Here is a 19265-nt window from a genome sequence, read left to right on the forward strand (position 1 = left end):
TGTCTTCTTGAACTGCTGCAGTGCCTGTGGTGTTAATACACCCATAATGCAGTTTGGAAGGGAATTCCAGGATTTTGACCCAGCAACAGCAATATATTAGTTCATATTCAAGATGACGTCAGAGTGAGGCAACTTCTTGTGCCTGTGCCCAGCATACCCTATAATTCTGTGTCTCACTCTCATTCAGCACCCTCTTCTTTCCCATGTACAGTATTCTTTGTCTGTATATAGTGCAAGAAACAATACTTTTCACTGTATCAAACCAAATCAAAAAAATACTTCCAAGTCAGGATGGTGAGTGACTTTTTGATTTGATTTAGTATTGTCACATGTATTAACAGTGAAAAGTATTGTTTCTTGCACGCTATACAGACAAAGCATACCGTTCATAGAAAAGGAAACGAGAGAGTGCAGAACATAGAAAAAGATCAACTTAATGCAAGGTAGGTCCATTCAAAAGTTTGACAGCAGCCAGGAAGAAGCTGTTCTCAAGTCGGTTGGTATGTGAGCTCAGACTTTTGTATCTTCTTCCCGACGGAAGAGAACATTTTACATGCTCTCGAGTACCTGTTTGAGTCCTTTCCACTTCTTTCTTTCCCCCTTCTAAGGCCGTACAGATAATCTATCGCTTTGATCAAGCGATTAAGTTCTCCTCCTGATGTCTTCTTCTTTGGCTCAAAGCCAATTTTTGGCTGCTCACGCTCCTGTGAAGTGCTTAAGACTTTCTCTCGTATTAAAGGCATTATAAAAAAGTTACAATTGCTTGACCAGATATAAAACAGTTAAATTATTGCTCTGATTTTTATCTTCCTATTTTATGCAAACTTTAGAAATCTGAAAAAAATTTCAATTCTTTGTGTGGACATTGAATCTTACAGCACCATTTGCCCCATTATGCCTATGCTGGCTCATGAAAAAGTTGTGCAATTTAATCCCAAACCCTAACTTTTCCCCCTTGACAACACTAATTAGTGCCCTTCAAATATATGCTCAATGTCATTTAAAAGTTCCTGTGGACTACAATTATTTAACTATAGAATATCTTGATACACATTTATTCGATGCCATTCATTGGTCTACAACCAATGCATTGGTTTTAATTTTCCAACATTTCCTAAGTTCTGGAAAGGTCTCATCAGATTGGAAAAGAGTTCCTCTATTCAAGAAAGGAAATGACAGAAAGCAGGAAAGTATGGACCAGTTGGCTAAACATCTAGAAATCACAGAAACTCTACAATGCAGAAGGCGGCCTTTTGGCCCATCGAGTTTGCACCAACAACAATCCCACCCCAGGCCCTATCCCCACAACTCCACACATTTACCCCGCTAACCCCTCTAGCCAACACATCCCGGGATTTGGCTTGGCCAATCAACCTATCCTGCACATCTTTGGACTGTGGGAGGAAACCCATGCAAACACAGGGAGGATGTGCAAACTCCACACAGTGACCCAAGTCAGGAATCGAACCTGGTCACTGGAGCTGTGAGGCAGCAGTGCTAACCACTGTGCCAGCCCAAATGTTTTCTATTTGTCACAGAAAAAATGTTGGAGTCTATTAAGGAGATAGTAGCTGGTTACTTAGAAAATTTCAATACGATCAGACAAAATCAACATAGTTTTGTGAAAGGGGAATCAGGTTTGACTAATTTATTAGAGTTCTTTTGAGGATGTAACAAGAAATGTGGAATCTGTGAATGTGGTTTACTTAGATTTCCAGAAAGCATTTGACAAAGTGCCACATCAAAGGTTACTACACAAAATAAAAGCTCATGGTGCAGGGAATTACACATGAGCATGGCCAGAGGATTGGTTAGTGAACAGGAAACAGTAGGTGTGGTGGGCCATTTTCAGGCTGGCAAGATGTAACAAGTGGAAACCAGAAGAATCAGTGCTGGGGCCTCAACTATTTACAAACTGTATTAATGACTTGGATGACGGGATTGGACACAAAATTTGTTAATGACACAAACATGGGTGGAAAAGTAAGCTATGAGTAGGATTTAAGGAGTCTGAAAAGGGATATTGAACAAAGAACATTACAGCGCAGTACAGGCCCTTCAGCCCTCGATGTTGCGCTGACTAGTGGAACAAATCTAACGACCCTCTAACTTAAACTATTCCAATGTTATCCATATGCCTATCCACTGACCATTTGAACACCCTTAAAGTTGGCAAGTCCACAACTGCTGCAGGCAGGGCATTCCACACCCTTACTGCCATCTGAGTAAAGAACCTACCTCTGACATCCATCCTATAACTATCACCCCTCAATTTAAAGTTATGTCCCCTCGTGTTAGCCATCACCATCCGAGGAAAAAGACTCTCACTGTCCACCCTATCTAACCCTCTGATCTTCTTGTATGCCTCAATCAGGTCACCTCTTAACCTTCTCTCTAACAAAAATAACCTCAGCCTTTCCTCATAAGACTTCCCACCATACCAGGCAACATCCTGGTAAACCTTCTCTGCATCCTTTTCAGTGCTTCCACATCTTTCTTATAATGCGGCGACCAGAACTGTACGCAATACTCCAAGTGCAGCCGCACCAGAGTTTTGTACAGTTGCAACACGATCTCACAGCTCCGAAATTCAATCCCTCTACCAATAAAAGCTAACACACCGTACGCCTTCTTAACAACCTTATCAACCTGGGTGCCAACTTTCAGGGATCTATGCACATGTACACCGAGATCTCTCTGCTCGTCAACACTACTAAGAGTCCTTCCATTAGCCCTATATTCTGTACTCCTGTTACTCTTACCAAAGCAAATCACTTCATACTTTTCCGCATTAAACGCCATTTGCCACCTCTCCACCTGGCTCTGCAACTTATCTATGTCTCTCTGCAAACTGTAACATCCATCCTCACTGTCTACAACTCCTCCGACTTTGGTATCATCAGCAAATTTACTAACCCATCCTTCTACACCCTCATCTAGGTCATTTATAAAAATGACAAACAGCAGTGGCCCCAAAACAGATCCCTGAGGCACACCACTTGCAACTGAACTCCAGGTTGAATATTTCCCATCAACCACCACCCTCTGTCTTCTATCAGCTAGCCAATTCCTGATCCAAACTGCTAAATCGCCCTCAATCCCATGCATCTGTAATTTCTGCAGTAGCCTACCATGGGGAACCTTATCAAACGCTTTGCTAAAATCCATGTACACCACGTCAACTGCTTTACCCTTATCCAACTCTTTGGTCACCTTCTCAAAAGAACTTGATAAGGTTTGTGAGGCACGACCGACCCTTCACAAAACCTGTTGACTATCCCTAATCAATTTATTTCTCTCTAGATGATTATAAATCCCAGCTCTTATAATTCTTTCCAAAACTCTGCCCACAACAGAAGTAAAGCTCACTGGTCTATAATTCCCAGGATGGTGTCTACTCCCCTTCTCAAACAAGGGGACAACATTTGCCATCCTCCAGTCTTCCGCACTATACCTGTAGCCGATGACAACATGAAGAGCAAAGCCAAAGGCTCTGCAATCTCCTTCTTAGCCTCCCAGAGAATCCTAGGATAAATCCCATCTGGCCCAGGGGACTTATCTATTTTCATACTCTCAAGAATAGGTAACACCTCCTCCTTATGTACCTCAATCCCATCTAGTCTAAAAGCCTGTATCTCAGTATTCTCCTCGACTACATTGACTTTTTTCTGCGTGAATACTGAAGAAAAATATTCATTTAGTGCCTCTCCTATCTCTTCAAGCACCACACACAACTTCCCACTACTGTCCCTGACTGGCCCTAATCTTGCCCTATCCAATCCTTTATTCTTGACATACCTATAGAAAGCTTTAGGGTTCTCCTTGATCCTACCTGCCAAAGTCTTCTCATGTCCTCTTCTAAACTCTCTCTTTAGCTCCTTCCTGGCTAATTTGTAACTCTCTAGTGCCCTAACTGAGCTTTCACGTCTTATCTTTGCATAAGCCTCCTTCTTCCTCTTCATCAGAGATTCAACTTCCTTAGTACACCACGGTTCCCTCATTCGGCCACTTCCCCCCTGCCTGACAGGTACATATTTATCAAGGACTCTCAGTAGCTGCTCCTTGAACAAGCTCCACATTTCAGTTGTTCCCAGCCCCTGCAGTTTCCTACTCCAACCTATCCTAAATCGGTAGGTTAAGTGAATGGGCAAAAATTTGGTAGATGGAATACAATATTGAAAAATGTGAACATGCCCACAATGGCAGGCAGGAAAAATGGAGGGAGATTGCAGAATTCTGAAGTGCAGGGGGATCTGAGTATCTAGCACATGAATCACAAAATGTTAACCTGCAGGGTAAAGCAAGTGATTAGAAAGGTAAACGGAATGTTGTCATTTACCGCAAGCGTCATGGAATATACATAATATTTTTTGCCACAACTGTACAGGGCATTGGTGAGACAACATCTGGAGCATCGCACACAGTTTGAATCTCCTTATTTACGAAAATACATAATTGCATTAGAAGCAATTCAAGTATGAAGCCTTCCATTGTTTGCTGGAGCTGAGAGAGAGAGAGAGCTAAGATTTTACCTGTTAAAAACCTGTTTAAAATAAGTTTAAAGCACTTTACTCTTTGTGGAACTGTTTAAAGCATTTATTTATTGTATTTACTGCTTTAAGAATTCTGAGGGTGTGGTGAAAAGGCATTTGTGGACCAGCCTGCTTTAATTATCAAGGGGCCACACGGTGAAGCCTTCCATTGTTTGCTGGAGCTGAGAGAGAGAGAGAGCTAAGATTTTACCTGTTAAAAACCTGTTTAAAATAAGTTTAAAGCACTTTACTCTTTGTAGAACTGTTTAAAGCATTTATTTATTGTATTTACTGCTTTAAGAATTCTGAGGGTGTGGTGAAAAGGCATTTGTGGACCAGCCTGCTTTAAATCAGCGCCAGGTTTAAAAAGGAGGCCTGGTGTAAACAGCGGGCAGCGTCTGAGCGGGCAGCGGGGTGAGGGGGAAGCAGAGTGAGTTAATAGGGCTTAATATCAAAAAGGGCTTGGAGGAAAAAAGGCCAGGTGAGTTTGTTTGGAAAAAAAAACAAGGAAAAAAATTTTTTTCAAAACTGCTACAGCAAGAAACAAGGAAAAAAATTTTTTTCCCCATAAAAAATTACAGTGAATAATGGAGGGGCATGTGATGTGTGGTTTCTGTATGATGTGGGAACTGGCGGACCCCAGGGTCCTTCCCAGTGACCATGTCTGCAGTAAGTGCAGGTTGCTGGAGGAGCTCCAGCTCAAGGTGGATGAGCTGGCCTCTGAGCTACAGACACTGAGGCTCATCAGGGGGAGAGAGGGTGCCCCTAGACTGGCTAAATCTAAGGGTCAGGGACAAAAGGGGGCTGCTGGGAGGAGGAGGAAGGGGGGTGAGGAGCGGAGGCCTCAGCCTCTTAATCTGCATAACAGGTTTGAGGTTCTTGCTTCCACTCTGGAAGAGGACGAGGCAGGTGAGGTTGGTGAGCAATCTGCACACGGTACAGTGATGCAGCAGGACATAGGCAAAGAGAAGGGGAAAAGGAACGTAGTAGTGATTGGAGATAGTGGGGTGAAGAGTATTGACACTGTCCTTTGTCACAATGACAAAGTGCACAGAAGGGTGTGTTGTCTGCCTGGTGCTCTCGGGTACAGGATGTCGCAGCTGGGCTGCAGAGGAACCTGGAGTGGGAGGGTGAGAACCCGGTCGTTGTAGTACATGTGGGTGCCGGCGACGTAGGCAAAGTGCGGACTGAGGATCTGGGGAGGGAGTATGAGAAGCTGGGAATGGAATTAAAAAGTAGAACCGACAAGGTGGTCGTCTCTGGGCTACTGCCTGAACTGAGTGCAGATGGGCGTAGGATTGACAGGATAAAGGAAGTGAATGGGTGGCTCAGGGATTGGTGTGGGAGGAATGGGTTCGAATTTATGGGGCATTGGCACCAGTATTGGGGTAGGTGGGACTTGTTCGGGCGGGATGGGGTTGGTCTGAATCGTGCTGGGACCAGAGTGTTGGCGAATCGAGTAAAGAGGACTGTAGACAGGGCTTTAAACTAATTGGGGGGGGGGGGGGAGGGTGCGAGGGTAGGTGACGCTACGAGGTCTAAAGTTAAGGATAGGGTACAGGTAAGGGAAGAGGCCGAGGATGTCCCAATTGGTGGCGTTACGGCTAATAGGGTCCAGGTGAAGGCTGGGATGAAAGCGCTTTATCTGAATGCACGAAGCATTCGGAATAAAGTGGATGAGCTGGTGGCGCAGATCGACACAAATGGATACGATCTGGTGGCCATTACAGAGACGTGGCTGCAAGGTGACAGGGACTGGGAGATGAATGTACAGGGCTATCAAGTGTTTAGGAAGGATAGGCAGGAGGAAAGAGGGGGTGGCGTAGCTCTGCTGATTAAGGATAGTATCAAGGTGGTAGCAAGGGATGATATCGGAGCCAAAGAGCAGAACGTGGAATCGTTGTGGGTGGAGATTAGGAACAGCAAAGGGAGGAAGACGCTGGTGGGTGTCGTCTATAGGCCCCCGAATAATGATCTGGAGGTGGGGCGGGCTGTTAACACGCAAATAAGTGCGGCGTGCAGGAATGGGACGGCAGTAGTTATGGGAGATTTCAATCTGCATATTGATTGGTCGACCCATGTTGGACGAGGTGGGCTCGAGGAGGAGTTCTTGGAATGCTGCCGGGATAATTTCCTTGAACAGTGTGTGTTGGAGCCGACGAGGGAGCGAGCTATCTTGGATCTGGTGCTATGTAATGAGGCGGGTAGAATTAGGGACCTTGCGGTGAAGGATCCTCTTGGAGAGAGTGATCATTGTATGGTGGAGTTTCTGGTGCAGATGGAGGAGGAGAAAGTGGGTTCCCGGACACGCGTCCTTTGTTTGAATAGAGGGGAGTATGGTAGGATGAGAGAAGAATTGGCGAATGTGGACTGGGGGAGTGTGTTGGAAGGTAGGTCTGCTGAGGAGCAGTGGAGGATCTTTAAGGAGATCTTTCTTGGTGCTCAGCAGAAATTTATTCCGATGGTTAAAAAGGACAGTAGGAAGAGAGGTAATAAGCCGTGGATAACGAAGGAGGTGAAGGAAAGTGTTAAATTAAAAGCGGAGGAATTTAGAGTAGCTAAGAGTAGTGGGCGAGAAGAGGATTGGGAAAGGTTTAAATGTCAACAAAGATTGACAAAGAAGTTGATAAAGGAGGGTAGGAGAAGCTATGAGGCTGAGCTAGCGCTTAATATAAAAAAGGATAGCAAGAGTTTTTATAAATATATAAAAAGGAAGAGGCTGGCTAGGGTGAACGTTGGTCCTTTAGAGGATGAGAAAGGGGAGCTAGTGGTAGGGGATGGGGATATGGCTAAGGTCTTGAATAACTTTTTTGTTTCTGTCTTCACGGAGGAGGACGTGAATAATTTGCTGGGTGTTAGCGATGGAAAGGTGGTAGGAATGGAGGGTCTTAATGACATTACTGTTACTAGAGAGGTGGTGCTCGACAGACTGGAGGGGCTGATTGTGGACAAGTCCCCAGGACCGGATGGAATGCATCCGAGGGTTCTGAAAGAAATGGCGGAGGTGATAGTGGATGCCTTGGTGGTTATTTTCCAGACGTCGCTGGATTCCGGGGAAGTGCCGGAAGATTGGAAAACGGCTAATGTTACGCCGTTGTTTAAGAAGGGTGCCAGGCAAAAGGCGGGGAATTATAGGCCGGTTAGTTTAACATCTGTGGTAGGTAAAATGTTAGAATCTGTCATTAAGGAGGAAATTGCGAGGCATCTTGAAGGGAATTGCTTGATAGGGCGGACGCAACACGGTTTCATTAAAGGGAAGTCGTGTCTGACAAATTTACTGGAGTTCTATGAGGATGTGTCTAGGGCAGTGGATAGAGGCGAGCCGGTGGATGTGGTCTTTCTGGATTTTCAGAAGGCGTTTGACAAGGTACCTCACAAGAGGTTATTGCAGAAGGTCAGGGGACATGGAGTTGGGGGTACGGTGTTAGCGTGGATAGAGGATTGGTTGTCAAATAGGAGGCAGAGAGTGGGGGTCAATGGGTGCTATTCGGATTGGCGGTTGGTGACTAGTGGGGTGCCCCAGGGGTCGGTGCTGGGGCCTCAGCTATTTACCATTTATATAGATGATCTGGAGGAGGGAACCGAGTGCAGGGTGTCGAAATTTGCTGATGACACCAAGACTGGGGGAAAGGCAAATTGTGCGGAGGGTGTGGAGAGTCTGCAGAGTCTGCAGAAGGATCTAGATAGGCTGGGCGAATGGGCCAGGAAATGGCAAATGGAATTTAATGTTGGCAAGTGTGAGGTGGTCCACTTTGGTAGGAAGAATGGTAGGAAGGACTATTACTTACGTGGCGAAAAACTGCAGCAGGCGACGGTGCAGAGGGACCTCGGGGTCCTTGTGCATGAGTCGCAAAAACCCAGCTTGCAGGTGCAGCAGGTGGTCAGGAAGGCAAATGGGATGCTGGCCTTCATAGCGAGGGGGATTGAATATAAAAGTAGGGAGGTCTTGCTGCAGCTGTATAGGGCATTGGTGAGGCCGCAGCTGGAGTACTGTGTGCAGTTTTGGGCGCCGCACCTGCGCAAGGATATTTTGGCCCTGGAGGGAGTGCAGAGGAGGTTTACTAGGCTGATACCGGAGTTGAGGGGATTGAGCTATGAGGAGAGGCTGAATAAACTAGGCTTGTACTCGTTAGAGTTTAGAAGAATGAGGGGAGATCTCATTGAGACGTATAAGATGATGAATGGGATGGATAGGATAGAGGTGGAGAGACTCTTCCCGCTCAAAAAAGACAGTAGGACTAGGGGGCACAGCCTCAAGATAAAGGGGAGGCGGTTTAGAACGGAGTTGAGGAGGAACTTCTTCACTCAAAGGGTGGTGAATCTCTGGAATTCTCTGCCCGTTGAAGTGGTGGAGGTTGCCTCGCTAAATATTTTTAAGAAGCGGGTTGATGGGTTCTTGATAAGAGGGGATTAAGGGTTATGGGGAGAGGGCGGGAAAGTGGAACTGAGCCACAACAGATCAGCCATGATCTTATTGAATGGCGGGGCAGGCTCGAAGGGCTAGATGGCCTACTCCTGCTCCTATTTCTTATGTTCTTATGTTCTTAACTGATTCCTGGAATGAAGGAGTTACCCTAAGAAAGATTGGACCTGTATCCAATGGAGTTTAGAAGATTGAGAAGTGACACAACTGAAAACACAAGACCCTGAAGGGACTTGATAAGAGTAGATGCTGAAAGGATATTTCCCCTTGCAGGAGAGACTAGAACTAGGGAATAGTTTAAAAATAAGGGAGAATTTAGTTTGGCCAATGCACCTAACCAGCATGCCTTTTGGACTGAGAGGGGAAATCAGAGCACTCAGAGGAAACACATGCAGAACAGGGAGAATGTGCAGACTCCACACAGACTGTGACTCAAGCCAGGAATCGAATCCAGGTCCCTGGTGCTGTGAGGCAGCAGCATTAACCACTGTGAATGAAAGCGCATTTGAAGCCGCAATCAGATCGGCCATGATCCTACTGATGGGCAGGAGAGATTAAAAGCCTGAATGGTCTATCCCAAATCCTAATTCACATACAAGTACTTTTGAAGTATAGTCACTGTTGTTAATGGAGCACAGCGTCCAGGTGTGCTTCACAGGAGTAAAAACAAGTTATAGTCTAAATGGCTGTATTGAAACACATTTTTCTTTTGTATAATTTCTGCCAAAAATTCAAGCAGCAAAGTAGAGATTCATTTCTATCAAGTTTAAAGGTCATGTTTAAAAAAAAAGACAAGAAAACGAGATGTCAACAATCTTATCATTTTTCCATTTCCTCACTATTTCTGTTCAAGTTGAATTCCATGGAGTTGCATCACATGATTCACAGACAAAATAAAATTATCTTTTTCTGCATCTGACCTATTATAACTAGATCATTAACTATGGGACAGCAAACAATTATATTTGTTTTGGGCTAGGTCAAAGGCTCCTTGCCCACTGGACTCTTGCTGTACAACACTGATAAATTACAACTGGTGTTAAAACAGCCAGGGCTGGGAGCACAATGGAAAATCTGTAAAAAACCAAGCTCAGGTTTCTAGTCAAAGTGTGGGAAAAATCTATGGCATCCATGTCGTTCTGTGAATGTTATTATAAGAATGACTATGCGTTAGACACAAACATTGCAGTACTCATGTCTTATTATTGCTGGCCTCCAGTGTCATTCCAGGAAAACAATCTTTTTAAGTTTTATGAACTGTAGTAATAAGTTCAATACTATTGATTTTGTTCTTCTCTGCAAACGTCTTCTTCCCATCCATAATGCAAAGACATTATAGTTTCTGGGATACTGCAGTGCACAAAATGGCTGCCTATATACAATGAGAACACTTTAAAAGCAACTTATTAGCTGTAAAATACTTTAGGATGTCCTGAGAATGGGAAAGGGACTTTATAAATACAAGTTCTTTATTTCTTTTTATATTCCTGAATAGTATAGAACAAAAGTTAAAAGGCATTAATTGGCTTATAAGCTAATTAATGCTTCGAATTTGGTTTGGGGAAGGGAGACACAATGGATAACAAAAAATTTAGTTTCAACCAAATGTACAAAGGTCAAGTAATTGAAGCTCTTAATTGTGGAGCGAAGAAGCAAATGTTCTGAATGGGATTCTCCACTTAACTCCAGTTTGTTGGTCTGCAGTATGCCTGTTGTAAAATAGATAACTACTAGTTTTAGAAAACTAGCTTCAGGGTGGAATTCTAAAGTGCATCTCTATTACATAATTCACTATACACAAATGCAAGTGAAAAAGTTAATACACCATACACACACGGAAGTGACAAAGTCAACAAGGCAATGACCAATTCAGGAGTTCAGATAAGACACAGATTAAATTACAGCCTTTAACTTGCTTCATGTATGCATACTCTGTAGAACCAAGAGTTAACATTTACTTGTAAAAGTTCAAGATTTCTTCCTAAGTTTTAGAGAGCCACAAATACCTTGTGTAGTCACCGAAGTTTTAAAGTTTATTTATTAGTGTTACAAGTGGGCTTACAGTAACACTGCAATGAAGCTACTATGAAATTCGCTGAGTCGCCACACTCCAGCACTTATTCAGGTAAACAGAGAGAATTTAGCATGGCCAATGCACTTAATTAGCTAGTCTTTTGGACTGTGGGAGGAAACTGAAGCAACCAGAGGAAACACATGCCGACACGAGGAGAACATGCAAACTCCACACAGACAGTGATCCAAGCCAAGAACTGAACCTGGGTCCCTGGCACTGCAAGGCAGCAGTGCTAACCACTGTGCCACCATGCCACCCATGTGCCACTATGGGTATTGCATTCTTTTGTGATTTTGTTTCATGTCTATTGAAATGTTCCATGCATAATATTAAACTATCCTATAAGCACCTGTAAACACCATGAAACCTAAATTCACAGAAATGATGCTCTGGTAATCAATTTTCAATAACCATACATGAACAGGGAGCAAGTGTACTGACTGATGGCGTATACACCTAGAGTTTTATCAGCCTAAAAAAAACAGAATCATGGACCTCTTACTTACTGAGCAGGATTGAGGAGCACAAGGGGAATATGTTGACATAGTGATAATGTCACTGGACTAGTAATCTACCAATCCCATCATGTAAATTTAAATTCAATTTATGAAATCTGGGTTTGAAAGGCTGAGCATGAATCAGTCTAGTTCACTAATGTCCTTTAAAGAAAACAATTGCCACCCTTATATGTATAGTCTGTGTTTTATGTTACTCCAGATCCACAGTTATGTGGTTAACTCTTAAGTGGCCTCTGAAGTAGCCTAATATGGCACTCAGTTCAAGGGCAATGGGTCAACAAAATGCTGGTATTGCCACAAAAGCGCAAATCTTGTAAATGAATACTTTTTTAATTTGAAAATATTCATGGAAATGAATTTATAAATATAGATTAACTGTCGATCTGAGCTCCTGATAACTACATATTCTTGAAGTTCCATTGAAAACGTTCAATAACTTTCCAAAGACATGAGTGACCATGCCATATAACATGCTACAGCACCAAGATATATATAAAAGAAGGTTTGAGGTTCAATTTTTAATCTCTAAGAGATTAGCCAGGGTTAGTATGGGTCCCATAACTGGTCTCAACGTTCCTGACTAAAGGCTAGGGGCAAACAGGGAAGAAAAATCAATACGGCCCCTAATCACTATCCAGCAACTCCTACTGAAAAGTCGCAGTTGTGGATACAAAATAAAAGCAAAACACTGCAGATTCTAGAAATCTGAAATAAAAGAAATAATGCTGCAAAAACTCAGCAGATTTGGCAGCGTCTGTGGACAGAGAAAAAGCTGGAATTTTCTGATCATTCACACCAGCAGGGTCTTCCAGTTCTGCTGGCATTGCACACCCACCATGGCTTCCCAGCAGCGAGAGGTGCGTTCAACAGAAATCCCCATGACAATGCTGGGACCAGAAGATTCCAGGTTGCCTTCGCTGTTGGGAAACATGCAGTGCACTGTGCAGAAAATCTCGCCTAATGTTTTGATTCCGTACAACTCGAATGCTCTGAAGAATCATGCGGACTCAAAATTTTAACTCTGTTTCTCAGGCAACAAATGCTGATGTAGGTGGAGAGGGTTGAATCTGATCAGCCTTGATCAAAATGAATGGTGGAGCAAGCTTGAAGAGCCAAATGCCATACTCCTTCTATTTCCTATGTTTTGATGCTGAATTTTTCCAGCATTTTCTGCTTTTATTTAAGGGCAGGATCAATTCCAGCCAAGAATCAATGACCTGTACGAATGAACCGTCTGCATGCTGCCAACACTAAGGGAAACTGCATCCCAATACAAATTAGAGCTTTCAGGGAAGTGAGTAGGAAATTAAGAAACTATGTACTTCTCCTAAAATCACTATCCCATTTTAAATTCAATTTGAATTACAAGATTACTTTACCATTTCAGAGGTGATTCAGTTATCCGTTCTTTACATAATGCATGCACACATTCATTCACAACAGTAAGTTTGTTTTATTTATGTTCTTAAGTAAAGGATCATCATTCAATAAGATCATGTCCTTCACTCCACTTTGCTGCCTGCCCACACCCCCATTACTCTAAACTCCCTTGTAGATTAAAAATCTGTTGAACATTATTATTTTGAGACGATAGTGTGCAGTACCTAAATAGCCTTGGAGGAAATCCATAACCTGACTTGAAACAAAGTACAAAACAAGAACATCAGTGCCCTCTTCTGGCTAGATGTGCATTGAATTACTACATACAACAGTCTTGTCAATCACACTGCATTCATCTAGCTACAAAACTCCCAAATAATCAAACTGCTAGGTATTGGGAGCAGCCCCATGGAAAGGAACTCCTGCACAAGATAGATAGGTTGCACCCAAACAAACCTAGAACCAATGTTCTTGCTAAGAGGTTAACTAGTACTATTGAGGAAAATTTTATCTAATTTGGCAACAGGAGGGGGATCAGAAAATAGCAGAGGAGGAGGAGTGACCTCAAAGAACAGAGGGTTATAAACAGCAATAGAATTAGAAACATCACAAAAATTACACTGACCAGATTGACAAAAATAGCAAGTGACAAAGAAAGTATTAAATTGTGTATAGGTCAATGTCTGAATGTAGCTAATAAGGCCAGTGAGAAGCAGGCAAACTAATTCTACATGGTATTATGACAGTTATATTAATAAAGGGATGGCCCAAGAATGAGTTTTTAATATGCCTGGTTACCAAGTATTGAGGAATGTTAGAGAAGGAAAAAGAGAAGGGGTCAAGTACTGATGAAAGATGATGTTACAGTTCTAAACAGAAAGGATTTCATACATGTTTCTAGGACTGAATCCATTTGGCCTGAGTTGAGGAAGAGAGAGGGAGTTGTTACATTGTTGGGAGTTTTTTTTAAAACTAGAGCTGCAAACAGGGAGGAGACAGATGAGCAAATTTGTCAGCAAATTTCAAAGGCGTCTAACAAAAATAGAGTAGTAATATTAGGAGACTTTAATTACCCTAATATAGACTGGGGAAAACATAGTGTGAAGGGTAGGGAAGGAGAAGAATTTCTGCTATGTGCACAGGAGAACTTCCTCGAACAGTACGTCTCCAGTCCAACAAGGAAGGCAGCAGTGTTGGATCACGTTTTGGGAAAAAAGGTATGCAAATAGATTGGTACAGTTGGAGATCATCAAGCAACAGAAAAAAACTACATAATTTGGTTTAAAGTATTAATGGAAAGACTATAAAATAGCAAAGATAAAAATGCTTAACTGAAAAAATACTAATTTCAGTGATTTAAGAAGAGACTTAACACAGGTACATTGAAACAGCGACTGCAAGATAAACCAGTAACAGAACAAAACAGAGGATTCAAGGAAGAGACATTTCACTCATCGTTCCTTTGAAAAAGTAGAGCATCTGAAGCTAGTGCACACTGGATGACAAAATAAATGAAAGTTACAAAAGAATAACAAGCAGGCTTATGACAAGTATAAGAAGTGGCAGGAACAAGATTCAAGTAATCATAGAATCCATAGAAGAATCATAGAATCTCTACAGTGCAGGAGGCCGTTCAGCCCATCGAGTCTGCACCTACCACAATCCTACCCAGGCCCTATTCCTGTAATCCCTCATTTACTCTGCTAATCCACCTGATACTAAGGGGATTAGCAGGGTCAATTTAGCATGGTCAATCAACCTAACCCCCCCACATCTTTGGACTGTGGGAGGAAACCCACGCAGACACAGGGAGAATGTACAAATTCCACACAGAGTGACCTGAGGCCAGAATTGAACCCAAGACCCTGCTGCTGTGAGGCAGCAGTGCTAACCACTGTGCCACCCCCAAAATGATTTTGGAAACTACAAGAGGGAATGGAAGAAGTTAACACAGGAGGCAAAGAGAGGTTACAAAAAAAAATGAACAGGCAACATTAAATTAAACATTAAAATATTTTATAAAGATATAGGCCAGAATTCTCCAAACTTGCCTGCAGCTGAGATCCTCTGGTCTTGCTGCTGAAATGGAAACTTGGCTGAGCGCCAAATTCTCCGTTCTTATTGGCAATGGTGGCAGGGCCTATGACATCAGAGAATTCCAGCCATAAAGTTATGGACAGAATAATAATAGAAGATTTGCTTTAAAAAGTTGTTACTGAAAGTTGATAAATCACCTAGTGTGGAGATGCCGGCGTTGGACTGCGATAGTCCCAGTAAGAAGTCCGAGGTTAAAGTCCAAGAGGTTTATTTGGTAGCACGAGCTTTCGGAGCACTGCTCCTTTATCAGGTGAGTGATAAAAATAGTAGAAGTATCGATCACAATCATTCAATCCTCAATGGATACAAGAATAGTACTAGAGGGTTGCTAATATTATCCAAGGGAGGAAAGAGGAGAGGGATAAAGAAAGAAATTGGAAGTCATATCAGTTGATAGAAATTTGTGTAAACTATTATCGGAAACCATTATCATGGACAAAATAAACTTTCATTTCAGAAGGCATGGAATATTCAAGGAGAATCCATGTTGATTTGATCATGATATATACTGTCTAATTTGACTGAATTAATTTATGAAGTATCAGATTATCAAAGATGTCTTACTGCAGCTGTACCGGGCTTTAGTCAAAAAACCTGGAAGAGTGTCTCCATACCCAAGGAAGGCTAAACTTGTGACAGAGGAAGTGTAGCGAAGGTTCACCAAACTGATTCCTGATATGACAGAGTTGTTGTATGAGAAAAGATTGAGCTAACTAGGCCTATATTCACTTGGGTTTAGAAGAAAATGAGGACAAATCTCATTGAAACATAAAATCCTGACAGGGTTGGACAGACTAAATACAGGGATGCCATTTCCTCTGGTTGGGTTCTAGAACAAGAGGTCACAATCTCAGGATATGGGGTAAACCATTTGGCACTGAGATGAGGTGAAATTTCCTCACTCAGTGGGTATGAACCTATGGAATTCTCCATCACAAATGGCTGGGGAGGCCAAGTTGCTGAATATAATTTGAGGAGGAAATAGATTTCTAGACACTAAAGGCGTGAAAGGATAAGGGGGGAGTGCAGGAGTGTGGCATTGAGATAAAAGATCAGCCATTATCATATTTAATGGCAGTGCAGCTCAAGGGCTGAAAGACCATTTCCTAATCTTATCTTCTACACTTCTATGTTTCTAAGGTAATGGGATAGATGACTTATTTGCGTAAGTTTGAGTGTGCAATTATTGTATAGTGTTATTCTACCAGTGGATTTTCTGTTTTAAATCGCTATTCTTTCACCCAAAACGACAATCTTTTTTTGTGGTTTCATGAAAATTGAAATATTTAATTGAAAAAAGTGCCCAGACAGGGTCTGGAACCCTGGGCCCAGATTAAAAGTCTGATGCACGATTGACTGAGGTGCCCAGGCTTCACCCTCAATAAGTGAACCAATATGGGGACAGATGCATCACCAACAAGGATGGGATTGGAACCCATGCGTGCAAATCACAACGAATTAGCAGTGCATCACCTTAATCTCTTGGCCACTTCGTCATAAACACTAAAGAAATCACCTGTTCACTCTCAATAAATAGACCAATATGGAGACAGAGCAATTTTTTTGGTACCTTTTGGTACATTATTCCTTATCAAAAAGCCAATTAAGTCCAGAGCCCCCACAAGACACAAACCAGATCCAAGCTCACAAGACATCCCATCTTGGAGCTCAATCAAATAAGATCCAAGCTGACAGGATGAGGCATTAATACCCTCTCCCGAGTTCGATCTAAGCTTCATTTTATCCAAAAGGCCCAGATGGCTTTGCATCAGGTAAAACTTCAGTTTAACCTCTAATTCCCTGGGTCCCTACATTTGACCTTTGCCAAAACGTCGAGAAACAATGCAACACCAACGAGGATGGGATTCGAACCCACAATGCAAAGCACAACAGACTAGCAATCCATCACGTTAGCCGTTCAACCACTTCATGAGGACTCTGGCTATGTTCACAGAAAAAGAGGTCAGAGAGAGAGCTACAAATTCATTTGCCACACTTGCAGCAAAGACAGTATTCAGTACAATTTACAGTGGAATTACCAAAGAAGTTATGAAACTCAGACTAAAGGCAACAGTATAATTTGTATTAAAAAACAGAAAATGCTCGAAAATCTTAACAGATCTGACAGCATCCGTGGAGAGAGAATAGAGCTAATGTTCCGAGTCAGAGCTTATAATATCAGAGAACATAAGCATCTGACCAACAATTTTAACTGGCTACTAAAACGTCAGAAAAGGGCCTTATTAGGAATCTTGCAGTTTTTCAGGTTTATTTGCATCCAGTGATATGCATTTATTGGAGTTTTCTTACCCATTGGTCGGTGTGGTGAAGGAAAACGACAGAAGTTGATTCCAGAATGGATCATTCTCAGAGATGGTTTCTGTGCCAGCAAGACGCTGAAGGTAACTGTTATTTGCAAGCTCAGCAATGCTGCTGCTATTTGCACCCATCTCCTGCTCGTCCAAAGTATCTGTTCAGCTTATACCATCATTGCTTTAATTAGAACCTAAATAAAAAATAAAGCAAATAACACCTCAGTTCATTAATTAAACAAATTTCTTCCATTGAATCTAACAGGCGACAATTCAATCTGAAGGATCTACAAATTAGGAGTAGGCCAGTCGACCCTTCAATCTGCTTCACCAGATCCTGGCTGATCTGATTGTAACCTCGACTACACATTCCTGCCTACCTCAATAACCATTCATCTCCTTGTTTATCAAAAGTCTATCTACCTCTGTCTTAACAATATTCAAAGACTGTTTCCTCTGCATTTTGAAGAAGAGAATTCCAAAGGCTCACAAATCTGAGAAAAAAATTCTCCTAACCTCTTGTCCTAAGTGAATATTATTTTGTTAATCAGTGGCCTTGAGCGCCAGGTTCTCTCACAGGAAAAATATCATCTTCATGTCCACCCAGTTAAGACCCCTCAGGATATTGTATTTTTCAATCAAGTCATCTCTTACTCTTCAAAATCGCCTACCCCCAATAACATTTCACCCCCTTGATAATCAAGAACTTACCCAGCTCTTTAAAATATTCAAAAACTCTGCTTCCACTGTCTTTTGAGGAAAAGAGTTCCAAGGACTCAAAGAAAAAAAGTCTTCCTCTGCCTTAAATGGCTGACCCCTTATTTTTAAACAGTGGCCCCCCAGTCCTAGATTCTCCCACAAGGGAAAGCATCCACAGCACTCTGCGAAGGCCCCTCAGGATTTTGCATGTTTCAATCAAGTCATCTCTTACTCTTGTAAGCTCCAGCCTATCCAACCTTTCCAAAGACAGCCCACCCAATCCAAGTCTTACATAAGCAAACCTTCTCTGAAGTGCTTCCAACACATTTATATCTTTACTTAAATGAGATCAATACCATACACAGTACTTTAAATGTGGTCTCACCAACGCCCTGTACAACTGAAGCATAACCTCCTGACTTTTGCATTCAATTCGCTTCACAGTAAATGATAATATTCTAATGGCTTTCCTAGTTACTTGCGATACCTGTATATTAACTTTTTATAATTAATGCAGTAGAACACCCAAATCCACTGCACCCTCTCACTGTTTAGATAATGTTAGGGAGAAAAATACAGCTATTTAGCTATAGTGTACTTCACTCCCGAGGAAACTTAACAATGAATCTTGGAGTTTCAGACAAGACCTTTATCATGTACTATAGTACAGGCTGGCCCCAGTGCTCCAACTAGTGGTACACCAGGGATTTTATAGCCATGATTTTAAGAATTGTACACAGTTACACTTAACATCCAGTAACAAAAATCAGCACACACCAATCCAACGATGTACATTTGCACAGGGATTATCTATATCCATTCGCAATTAACAATCAGGATTACATAACATATAATTTAAGGATGGATATGGCTATGCAGTACAACTTAAGCACTTCTATCTAATTATACTATCACCAAGCACATATTTCTTTTTATTTATCTATTACCTTCCAGGCATAATTATGATAGCTACATTTCTAACCAGTGGTATATCAATCCCTCATGTCCTCCCATACTCCCTTGTTAGAACAGATACTAACAAGTGCAGCTTATGCACTTATGCAACAAGTGCATAATTTGATGGAGGCCTTGTATGTATGCTGTGTGACTGAGGTCTTCCTCGTAACTAGAAATTTTATGGTCCTTAACTGCTATCTAGGTATGCTTTAATCAAGACCTGTAGTTTTCTAATAGTTTTCCCTGTTTATTTAAACTTATTATTGACCCCTT

At 42.1% G+C, this 19265-nt stretch overlaps 1 protein-coding gene across 2 annotated transcripts in view; it reads right to left on the bottom strand.

Moving 5' to 3' along the window:
• The window catches only part of dym (dymeclin), a 438866-nt gene that overhangs the window by 394518 nt on the left and 25083 nt on the right, over positions 1-19265 (bottom strand). For both annotated transcript variants that reach the window (XM_080206642.1, XM_080206553.1), the window contains exon 2: positions 17335-17530. In XM_080206642.1, coding sequence (XP_080062768.1) covers positions 17335-17474 — 140 coding nt within the window. In that variant the 5' untranslated portion in view covers positions 17475-17530. The remainder of the gene's footprint in view (positions 1-17334; positions 17531-19265) is intronic.

Source organism: Carcharhinus amblyrhynchos, chromosome 1 (genome assembly GCF_965287045.1).
Source record: "Carcharhinus amblyrhynchos chromosome 1, sCarAmb.v2.hapA, whole genome shotgun sequence".
Taxonomy (NCBI): domain Eukaryota; kingdom Metazoa; phylum Chordata; class Chondrichthyes; order Carcharhiniformes; family Carcharhinidae; genus Carcharhinus; species Carcharhinus amblyrhynchos.